Source organism: Ascaphus truei, chromosome 4, assembly GCF_040206685.1.
Source record: "Ascaphus truei isolate aAscTru1 chromosome 4, aAscTru1.hap1, whole genome shotgun sequence".
NCBI lineage: Eukaryota > Metazoa > Chordata > Amphibia > Anura > Ascaphidae > Ascaphus > Ascaphus truei.
Genome location: NC_134486.1, coordinates 8,358,705 through 8,370,882, shown reverse-complemented (window position 1 = coordinate 8,370,882; position 12,178 = coordinate 8,358,705). Strand labels below are relative to the sequence as shown.

The 12,178-nt window shown below is 43.5% G+C and overlaps 2 protein-coding genes across 15 annotated transcripts in view; one reads left to right on the top strand and one right to left on the bottom strand.

The window, feature by feature from the left end:
• LOC142492560 (uncharacterized) overlaps positions 1 to 9,143 on the bottom strand; it is a 51,506-nt gene extending 42,363 nt beyond the window's left edge. For 4 of the 10 annotated variants that reach the window (XM_075595290.1, XM_075595281.1, XM_075595283.1 and 1 more), the window contains exons 1-2: positions 9,017 to 9,143; positions 1,126 to 1,477 (exon numbers count right to left, since the gene is read on the bottom strand). In XM_075595290.1, coding sequence (XP_075451405.1) covers positions 1,126 to 1,477; positions 9,017 to 9,139 — 475 coding nt within the window. In that variant the 5' untranslated portion in view covers positions 9,140 to 9,143. The other 6 variants (XM_075595282.1, XM_075595285.1, XM_075595284.1 and 3 more) reach the window with 6 other exon arrangements.
• LOC142492556 (uncharacterized) overlaps positions 9,111 to 12,178 on the top strand; it is a 199,422-nt gene continuing 196,354 nt past the window's right edge. Inside the window, exon 1 of one of the 5 annotated variants that reach the window (XM_075595260.1) lies at positions 9,111 to 9,328. The gene's annotated coding sequence lies outside the window, so the exon portion shown is untranslated. The remainder of the gene's footprint in view (positions 9,329 to 12,178) is intronic. The other 4 variants (XM_075595258.1, XR_012800843.1, XM_075595261.1 and 1 more) reach the window with 4 other exon arrangements.

The window sequence follows — 12,178 nt, the reverse complement described above, 5'->3', positions numbered from 1 at the left end:
TCCAATGCAGCACTTGCATGTGTTAATCTATCGCTCCCTTCGAAAGTCTTATAAATACCTTCAAACCTTACAGTGTTAATAACTATTAAATTCTACAAACTGTAAGGAGTTCGTTCAAAATGCATATCACTTGCAGTCCGCTTGGCAATACATCCCATACATGTGCGTAGGATTTGCTAGGATGACACACAATCATTCTGGAGCAAGTCCCTGCCCCATAAACGGTCAGGGTCTGCCATTGTGGCTGTCCCCCTTCGGCACCAATACATCCCTCAGCTCCTTGCCTATACCAAAATGGCTGACATCTGAGGTCCTTTCAACATCAGCCATGATGGCTGAAGTGGCTTCATTCCGCCCTCAACTAGGATGGAGGAGGTAATCGGCTGCATCTGGTGCTGGCCTATAAATAGCAGCCATTTACTCCTGGCCAGTGCATGAGCAAGGCGTCTGATCCATGTGCTCCTTGACCCCTGCTGGTTTCCTCCAACGCATTGAACCTCTGCTTGAACTATGTTTGCTGCTCTCCTGCCCTGATCTTGGAACCGTGACCCAGACTACGCTGTGCTCAAACCTCGGCCTGTGACCTGAATATTCTACACGATCAGGATTCCGTCCCCAGCCCTGTGATCAGTCTCTGTATCCTGCCTCAGCCCTGCTGACCTTCTGATTAGAGATGAGACGCGTCACATAAACCCTACAATATACATTTTGGTGCCTGATACACAGGGAAAGTTAGGCTGCGCTTATAGTGCCAGCGACGCTGACGTCACGCTGCGGTCACTGGAAAAATGAAATTTAAGTGACTTCCAGGGATCGTGACAAAGCCGTCGTGTCGCTCCTACTAGAAGCACACACAACGGCGTCAATACATTTGTTTTGACGCAACGTCACGTCGCTGTCACTATAAGTGCGGCCTTAGATTCTGTACTTGTGCCAACAAGGAACTGAGTCAAGCCAAACTGAATTCACCTATTGGAAAAGCAGTGACATTCCCACTAGACCGAAACTTCCTCCTCAGTTGCGTTACATGAGCCTTGAAGACCACAAATGTTTCTGCAAATGTTCAAAGAAAGTTTGCAGACTTACGTTTCAGACAGAAAAAAAAAAAAAAAAAAAAAAACTTACTGCGGAGCATGTGCTGATCACGGAACACGGGCCGGCCAGCCTTCTGCCACATTTTCAACATGATGCTGTAGCTTGGAGGCCTCTTGTCAGAGTGGGTCCCATGAAGAAGCTTGTGTTCATTCTCCAGGTGGAAGGCTCTCCGCAGAGCTTTCCACTTGGCACGGCACTGCTGCCAGGTACGCCTGAAGCCGTGCCTCACCATCTCCCGTGCGATGGGCTCCCATTCCACTGCATTGGCGTGACGCGAGGACATAAGGATGTCCAGGTCGCATGAGTCCTGCACCACTTTGAAGAGGACTTTCAGCTCCTCAGGGAGCCACAGCTCACCACGAGGCATCCTCTGTAATAGAGACTGGGTATGGATGGATAAGACAGAGCAAAGCAGCAGAAGTACAAATAAAACAGATTGTAAAAAACTAAAATAAACATCACGATCATCATGTTTGGCCTAATAAGGAGATTACTATTTTACTTAAAGTATTGCCACCCACCTCTACTCTTCGTCAAAATCCTGTACTGCTTCTGAATATCCGGCATTGTGTTTAAAGCTCTCCATGGCCTTGACGCTCCCCATTTCAATAACAAATATTTGCCCTTCCTCCCTCCTTCTCTCAGGGAACATAAAGTGTCTCTGAATATTATGCGTTTGGCAGAAACACAACTATATGGAAGTTTTAAAGTTGTTCAGACTGCAGGAGAAATACACCTCTAAAAGCTGCTCAGAGATTGCTGGAATATATTGTGGCAAGCACAATTGAAGGGTCAGTAAATAGTTCTTAACATTAACATAGTACTTGACTTGGAGAGGGACAGTTATAGAATTGCAGAATTTCTGCTATTAAACATCTGATAAAAATAACACGATAGGTACGACTTTATACTATGTTAGTCCATACTTAAAAACCAATACCGTAGGCCCCGGATAAGATTTTCCATGGGACTACCACTAAAGGAGGATTCATTCCGCATGTATTAAATGTAATCCTACTTAATTCAAGATACTGTACATGCAATTACAATTGTTTTTTTTTCTTCAATGAATAAGACAATCTTGTATCCCAATAAGGGATAGATGTTGTCAGGTCTTCAAAGGCATTAGACCACCTTCCTTCAAAAATGCTCACTTCAGAGTGCCTACATGGAGTTAGTCTACTTGTCAATGCCTACAAATTCTTTAAGAATAGATTTTGTTCAACTTAGACGTTATTCATTGCTTTCCACTGAGTGAAATTGCCTTTCAATGAATAACATTGAATTTAGAGTGTTTGCAATTAAAGAGCTTGCGTACAGACTATCCCAACGAGTTAGTTTCCCCTCCAATGACAGTCCTAATATTGACATACATTGAGTGAGGCCATCATCTGACTATCACGTTGCAAAATATGTTGGCGGTTTACAAATAAACAATAATAATTATTATAATTTCACAATTAGTGAAACAGCATTCAACTGAATGAGGTAGTCACGACTGCCTTCCAGAGAGTGAAAATAACTTACACGTGCCTTCACATGAATTGGGATGCCTTTCTATAAGTGACAGTACTTCCCAATAAGTGAGGGATTTCCAACGAGTAACAATATTCTGAAAGCCTTCCATTGAATAACACGAACGTCTGACTGACGTACTTGGAAAAAAATTAAAAAGGACCCACCTACTATCTTCAAATAAGTGACACTTTCTACTGACAACATGCCTTTATCCCGACTTCCAATTATTCAGATTGCTTACCAATTAATGAAATTCCCTTCCAACGGGCTGCACAACTAATTACTACCAGTGCCTTCAAGGGGACACCACTTTCTAATGAGTGATGCAGTTATCTGATAAATGGCACAGCCTTCAAACAAATGACAACCAACTTCCAATGACGCTTTTTTAAATTACATCACTTTCTAATGAGTGATACAGTTCTCTAACGAATGACACTTACTACTGATGACTAAGGCTGCGCTTATAGTCCTGGCTAAAGAAAAAGTGACTTTGTGACGTCATCCGTCGCCGTTGTAGCAGCGTTTTTTGCCTATAGTGTAGGAGACAAGAGACGGTTACCGGGGGGCATGGCCGTGAGTGGTTCGCCCTCATTAGCTGAACCGCTCACGTGCCTGCTGACATCACGCAGTGGTCGTAGAAAAAAATCAATTTTAATTGACTTCAGGGATTTTGGTCGCGCCCACGCCTAACATAGGCACACGCGACGGATTAAATAAACATGTTTTGACACGGCGCTCCATCGCCGAAGCCAGGACTATAAGCACGGCCTAAAGCTGTCCATTAATGCTGGACGGTGCCTTCCAGTAAAGCCTTTGGTGTGGCAGCGCCCTCTAACAGATAAGCCCCTAATAAGTGACACCACCATCTAACAAGTGTAACTGTCCCCTAAAAAGTGACACCACCGCCTCATTGACACTGAACCCTATTAAGAAACACCAAAGTCTAACGAGTGAAACTGCTCCATAATATGTGACACCACTGCCTGAGTCATAACAAGTGACACCGCCGTCTTAGTGACAATACTGCCGGTGTGACACAGAGTCATAACAAGTGACACCGCTGCTGAAGTGACACCACTGCCAGCGTGACACCGAGTCATAACAAGTGACACCGCCATCTAAGTGACAATACTGCCGCTGTGACACCAAGTCATAACAAGTGACACTGCTGTTGAAGTGACACCACTGCCAGCATGACACCACTACCAGCGTGTCACCGAGCCTATATACATGACACCGCCATATAAGTGACACATCGCCCAAAAAGTGAAACCACTGCCAGCGTAACACCGAGTCCTAATAAATGACACCACCTTCCAAATGATACAGCTCCCTAAGTGACAGACTCATGATGAATGAGGCTATCTTTTAATGAGTGATGATATCTTTTTAATGAGTGAGGATATATCTGTTAATGAGTGAGGATATCTGTTAGAGTGAGACTATATCTTTTAATGAGTGAGGCTATCTTTTAATGAGTGAGGATATATCATTTAATGAGTGAGGATATATCATTTAATGAGTGAGGCTATATATTTTTATGAATGAGGATATATCTTTTAACGAGTGAGGCTATCTTTTAATGAGTGAGGATATATCTGTTAATGAGTGATGATATATGTTAATAAGTGAGGATATATCTGTTAATAAGTGAGGATATATCTGTTAAAGAGTGAGACTATATATTTTAATGAGTGAGGCTATCTTTTAATGAATGAGGAGATATTTTAATGAACGAGGCTATATTTTAATGAGTGAGGATATTTTTTTTTTATGAGTGAGGATATATCTTTTAATGAGTGAGGATATATCTTTTAATGAGTGAGGATATCATTTAATGAGTGAGGATATATATATTTTAATGAGTGAGGATATATCTTTTAATGAACGAGGATATATTTTAATGAACGAGGATATATTTTAATGAGTGAGGCTATCTCAATCTTTTAATGAGTGAGGATATATCTTTTAATGAGTGAGGCTATCTTTTAATTAATGAGGATATCTTTTAATGAGTGAGGATATCTCTTTTAATGAACGAGGATATATATTTGAATGAGTGAGGCAATCTTTTTAATGAATTAGGCTATATCTGTTAATGAGTGAGGATATATTTTTTTAATGAGTGAGGCAATCTTTTTAATGAGTGAGGATATAGGAGATACCCACTTATGGCTACAAATAAAAGGCTCCATGTTCACCCATCTATATGACACATACCTATGTGCAGCATACATCCCCCCCTCCGACTCCCCATACTACAATCCAGACATCTTCGAGACCCTGCAGACAGAGGCAATCCACTTTCAGACCCTGGGTAAAGTGCTGATATGTGGAGACCTGAACGCCAGAACAGGCAGAGAACAGGATTACATATCTTCAGATGGAAATAACTACATCTTTGGAAATGACACATGTCATAGCTCTGTGACACGTCAAAGAACCAGCTACGACAGTGCAACAAACAAAAATGGTAAAGAGCTCCTAAACCTGTGTCGCGGTCTGGGACTGTACATTATCAATGGACGGACAAGAGGAGACTCTTTGGGTAGATACACATATAGCTCTGTGCTGGGCAGCAGCGTAGTGGACTACGCAATAACCGACATAGACCCACAAGCCATCAGTGCTTTCATAGTTACACCAGCATCACCCCTATCAGACCACAATCAAACCCTGCTCTTTATTAAGAGACCAGGCCAACCAAGCACAACACAAAATCCCCTCTCCAACCTTCATAGCCTGAAAGCCACCTACAAATGGACAAAACAGAGCCTCGCGACATACACAGAAACAATCAACAGCTCAGAAGTTGGAAACCTACTCCAAAGCTTCCAGGACACAAACTACGACCAGAACAAACACGGTGTAAACAAGGCAGTAAGTAACCTCAACAAAATATTCCATCTAATAGCAAAGAAATCAAACCTGAAAAAAACTAGCCCTAACAGACCAACGACAAATGAGAAAATCAATGAAAAATGGTTTGATAAGGAATGCAACACCCTTAGAAAAAGCTTGCGAACAATATCAAACCAAAAACACAGAGACCCAAACAATATAGAACTACGAATGAGGTACCACCAACACCTAAAGCACTACAGGCACACCCTAAGGAAGAAAAAACAAAACCACATTGCCAAAAAACTAGAAAGAATTGAAGAAGCATTAGATGGAAATACTTTCTGGCAAACCTGGAAACATCTGGATACAAAGCAGAATAACAGACACCTGGCCATTCAGAATGGCAACATCTGGAAAAACTACTTCGAGGACCTTTACCAAGAAATCCCAGAAGAAAACCTGACGCAAGAACAAAAACAAATCCTCACCAAACAAGCATCACTGGAGAACACTATAAAAGATAACCAAAACCCCCTGGACATACCAATCACAATCCAGGAAAAAAAAAAAAAAATACAACTAATAAAAACCAAGAAAGCCAGCGGACCAGATGGCATTCTACAAGAGATGCTGAAGTATAGCAATCCATCTATACAAGAAGCAATACTGAAAATGTTCAACCTGGTCCTCACTACTGGCTACTTCCCTGAACTGTGGAACGAAGGACTGATAACCCCTATCCACAAGAAAGGCGACAGGATGGACCCATCCAATTACAGAGGAATCTGTGTCAGCAGCACCTTGGGGAAACTGTTCAACAGCATCTTGAACAGCAGAATCCTCACCTTCCTGACAGAGCAGAGTGTACTGAGTAAGAGCCAGACAGGCTTCCTGCCAAACCACCGCACCACGGATCACATCTATACAGTACCCTACACAGCCTGATCAATAAACACGTCCACAACACCAACAAGGGCAAAATCTTTGCTTGCTTTGTGGACTTCAAAAAAGCCTTCAACTCCATCTGGCATCCAGGCCTATTGCTGAAAATACTAGAGAGCGGAATAGGGGGTAGAACATACGACACGATCAAAAGTATGTACTCTGAAAACAAATGCTGCGTGAAAGTAAATAACAAAAGGACAGACTTCTTCCATCAAGGCCGTGGAGTTAGACAGGGCTGCAGCCTGAGTCCCACACTGTTTAACATCTACATCAATGAGCTCGCAGCAGCCCTAGAATCCTCCTCAGCACCTGGGCTCATCTTGGCTGGAACTGAGATTAAGTCTCTACTATACGCAGACGACCTGCTCCTGCTGTCTCCCAAGAGAACAAGGCCTCCAACAGAAACTGGCAATACTAGAAAAATTCAGCCAGACCTGGGCACTCTCTGTGAACCTAGAAAAAACCAGAATAATGGTATTCCAAAAAAAAATCAAAAAAACATCCAACCATATCTCAATTCACACTGGACGACAATGCACTGGAACAGACAACGAGCTACACATACCTTGGTCTGACAATCAGCTCATCGGGGAAATTCAACCTGGCCATAAATACACTGAAGGAGAAGGCCCGCAGAGCATTTTATGCAATAAGGAAACAGATGTACCACCTCAAACCACCAATAAGAATCTGGGAGAAAATATTCAACAGCATCATCACACCCATCCTTCTGTACGGCAGCGAGGTGTGGGGCCCTGTAACATACCCAGACTCCACAAAATGGGATACCAGCCCAACAGAAATACTGCATCTGGAATTCTGCAAATACCTTCTCCAAGTACACAGGAGTACATCAAACTATGCATGCCGGGCTGAGCTGGGCCGCTTTCCTCTACTGCTCACGGTACAGAAGAGAGCACTGACATTCTGGGCTCACCTAAACACCAGCCATCCACAGTCTTACTGCTACAGAGCAATGCAAAGTCAGGACCTCCTCACTAAACCCTGTGCCATCAAACAACTTGTACTCTCACTCCAAGGACAAAACCCCACACAGATTAACAACCTGCCGAAAAAAGAAATCAACTCAATCGCCACCGAAATGAAGAAGCAGTATGTGACAAGATGGGAAAATGATATCCAACGCTCAAAGAAGCTGGAGACCTACCACAGCCTACAGAGAGAATACACTCTGGCACCCTACCTACTGAAGGTAAAAGACCCAAAACAGAGACAGACCCTGAGACAGTACAGAATAAGTGCCCACAGCCTAGAAATAGAAACAGGCAGGCACAGACAGAACTGGAAGCCCCGGGAGATGAGACTGTGCCAAAGAAGTGAGCTAGGTGAGGTAGAAGATGAAACTCACTTCCTGTTGCGTTGCACACAATACTCTGAAGTGAGGAGTGCCCACCTAGAGAAACTCACTGCTGTTATCCAGAACTTTAATAATACAGAAGAGAACCAAAAAATAGCGATCCTCCTGGGAGAAGATGAAACCACAGCAGAACTAGCTGCACACTATATCAGCACCTGCCACAAGCTGAGAGACGTACATTAACCCCCACACCTGTGTGAAACTGTTACCCATATACCCTGCAATCATTATACCCTATCCCTAGTATTCGTGTAATTATTGTCCCCCACCCCCTATTATTCATGCTTTGGCAATACTGAAATGTTCTTTCGTCATGCCAATAAAGCTGATTTGATTTGAATATATCTGTTAATGAGTGTGGATATCTTTTTTTAATGAGTGGGGATATATCTTTTAATGAGTGAGGATATCTTTTAATGGGTGAGAATCTTTTAATGAGTGAGGATATATATTTGAATGAGTGAGAATATATCTGTTAGTGAGTGAGAATATATCTGTTAGTGAGTGAGGATATATCTGTTAGTGAGTGAGGATATATCTGTTAGTGAGTGAGGATATATCTGTTAGTGAGTGAGGATATATCTGTTAGTGAGTGAGGATATATCTGTTAGTGAGTGAGGATATATCTGTTAGTGAGTGAGGATATATCTGTTAGTGAGTGAGGATATATCTGTTAGTGAGTGAGGATATATCTGTTAGTGAGTGAGGATATATCTGTAAGTGAGTGAGGATATATCTGTTAGTGAGTGTGGATATATCTGTTAGTGAGTGAGGATATATCTGTGAGTGAGTGAGGATACATCTGTGAGTGAGTGAGGATACATCTGTTAGTGAGTGAGGATACATCTGTTAGTGAGTGAGGATACATCTGTTAGTGAGTGAGGATACATCTGTTAGTGAGTGAGGATACATCTGTTAGTGAGTGAGGATATATCTGTTAGTGAGTGAGGATATATCTGTGAGTGAGGATATATCTGTTAGTGAGTGAGGATATATCTGTTAGTGAGTGAGGATATATCTGTTAATGAGTGGCAGCTTCTTCCCCTCGGTGCGGGGCCCTCACATCCGCGCGCGCTAATTACCTGCGCGCCAGTTATTATCACCCAGCTCCCCCCGGGCGACGTCACGGCACGGAGCGCGCGCGGCTCAGCAGGCCAATCACAGGCTCGCGCGCAGGCACCTGCTCCCGCTGCGCGCGCAGCAGGGGAGAGTTCGCCGGGGACCCCCCCTCACCTTTGGCCGGACTACGCCCCCGCTCTCAGCGCGCGCGCACGTAGGCACGCCCAGGCGCGGACGCCAGTGAGTGCTGCGCGTGCGCATTTGGCAGGTTGTCAGGCGGCCCCGTAAAATCACCATGGGAGGTGTTTGGCGTGCCGCGCAAGCGCAGTGGGTGTAGAATGGCGGCCTTGAATCGTCACCAGACGGCTGTGATGCGCATGCGCAGTGGGTGTAGTATGGCGGCCTTGTATACAAACAGAAAGAAGCGGATCAGACACATCCTCCGGACCCGGGACCTCTCCTCACACCCCGGATACAAGTGAACAGGTACCGCTCTCAGGCTGCTCCGAGACACGGTCAGCGTATTCATTACCAGGAATACATACATATATAACACGCACATGCTCACACTGTGTAACGCGTGTAATGCAGGAGCACATACTGTACACACAATAGGAGAGGTGCTGTGGCGGTGCCATGTATGTACGGGGATAAGTATGTGCATGTACAGTATAGGGTAAGCAATCATAACATACAGGATACGTGAGCACAGGCCCGAGGCGTCGCTTTGTCTGTCTGCCCTCAACTGGTAATAAGATAAATAAAGAACACTGCAATCCTGTGTGTGTGTCACTGCAACCCTGTGTGTGTCTTGCAATCCTGTGTGTGTGTCACTGCAATCCTGTGTGTGTGTCACTGCAATCCTGTGTGTGTGTCACTGCAATCCTGTGTGTGTGTCACTGCAATCCTGTGTGTGTCATTGCTTTGGGTACTAGAGTCGTGGAGTTTATCCCTGTGTGATTCTTTGCACCCTCAGTACCTACTTTACATTCGTTTATACAGCTATAGGTTGCGTGTGTGTATGTATGTATTGTATTGTATTGTATGTCTTTATTTATATGTGTGTATTTATATATATATATATATGCAAATATAGCTGTATGCTCATCTGCATGTCTTATATATATGGAAAAAAAAGCACACACCCCTAGTGCATTATCTTATGATGCAGATGAAATATAATTTATTTAAATAAATGTAAGGTAGATAATTCACACTTACAAGACATAAAGAGTAAAATTCACGTAAAGGTATCTTTACACACAGACTCCTGGTAGAGATCAGCTGAGATGGATGGAGGAGACCTTTATGTATACCCACTGAAAGTCAGTTGCCTTTAGACCTATTTATTTATAAAATATTTTACCAGGAAGTAATACATTGAGAGTTAACTCTCGTTTTCAAGTATGTCCTGGGCACAGAGTTAAGACAAATAATACATGGTTACAAGTACAGTTACATAATGAGCAGGGTATACATTATATACAAGACATTGCATGCACAGTTAAAGAAAATATATATTATGGGCGTATGAAACAGCTACAGACCAGATTAAAATGTGAGACAGCCTTAGATTTGAAAGAACTTAAACTGGTGGTGGATGTGAGTCTCTGGTAGGTTGTTCCAGTTTTGGGGTGCACGGTAAGAGAAGGAGGAGCGGCCGGATACTTTGTTGAGCCTTGGGACCATGAACAGTCTTTTGGAGTCAGATCTCAGATGATAAGTGCTGCATGTGGTAGGGGTCTGCTGCTGAAACGACCGCAGACAGAGTCACAGTGAGAGCAGGCACAGTATTTATGTCCTGGGTACTGAGGGCGTTTCATTTCCTGACGAAATGTGTAGAACTGTGACGTCATCGCGCAAGCACGTAGTGTGCGTGGTGTTCTGCTGCTAACTAAGGGACTCCTGTATTCTGAGATTGCCTCTGGCACCTCGTGCTGCAAGAGGTGAGACCGTTACCATCTCTCACTGTGACTCTGTCTGTGTTCGTTTCTGCTGTGTGTGAGCGTTCCAGCAGCAGGTCTAAAGGCAACTGGCTTTCAGTGGGTATACATAAAGGTCTCCCCCATCCATCTCAGCTGATCTGTACCAGGAGTCTGGGTGTAACGATACCTTTACGTGAATTTAACTCTTTGTCTTCTGTGTATTATCTACCTTACATCTATTTAAATACATTTTATTTCATCTGCATCATAAGAGAGTGCGCTTTTTTTTTCTTTCTATACAGTACTGGTTTGGGAATGATTCTCCCGTGGATGAGCAGCCCCCCTCCTACAATTGGACTGGATCTGGCAATTGGGAATCTTTCCCCTTTGTTTTTCTAATGAATACTCTTTTTTCACTGGACTTGTGTTTGATGGATTGAACTCTGGGATTTGTACTTGGTACTTAGAGATAAGTATATTAGTGCATGACCTGTATGTGTTAGCGCTGCTCTGTTTTATATATATATATATATATATATAATATACACACACACACACACACACGTAAAGTGTTGCTCTACTGATTAAATATACGATGGCCCGGTAATCCTAAATTGTAGGCAACCAAGAGTGAACATTTACGCCAAATAATACCAAAATGTAGTACTGTGAAGCAGTGCCATAAATTACCAACTATCCTGGTCACAATATAAAAATGATGTGGACAAATGGTCATGCACACCGGAATAAACAGTAAGTCACAACGTCAAGTTGCTGTGAATTTAATGACTGATCAAATCACAGACATGCAATGTTTGGATGCCAGCACGCACCATCATCGGGAATTATATCCTATACATACCAATATTTATACTCCTTGAGCAGGGGCGGATTGGCAATAGATATCGGCCCGGGCAGTCTGTCATACCAGCCCTCCTGCCGTGACGTTGCGTTGTCATGGTGACGCATTTCAATGTGACGGCTCCGATAAGAGTCCATTAAAGAGCCGTCGCATCCTCCCCTGGCAATCAATTTAATTGTTGTGGGGAAGAGCACACAGCCTCTGTAACCACCATCAAGCCCCCCTTTCAGTTTAATGGCCAAGGTGGCACCGTCCCATGGACCCACCGGACATTTGGCCTGTTTCCCGACGGCCCAATCCACCCTTTCCCTTGAAACTCCCTCCACCCTCCTCCTGGACCCCATTGCCCCTTCGGGGCATGTGTGGCTTCCGGTGAGTGACGTTCCTGTTTATTCTCGTGCGCTTTACTATTGGTCCATTCTACTAATTTAATGAAACATCACAGTTTGTAAATTTGACGGGTGGAAACCATTACAAGATACTGAAAAGACCGTTATTCTCCCCAAGGTGGGAAGTAGGGGTCTCAGCAGCTGAATCATGATGATTTAG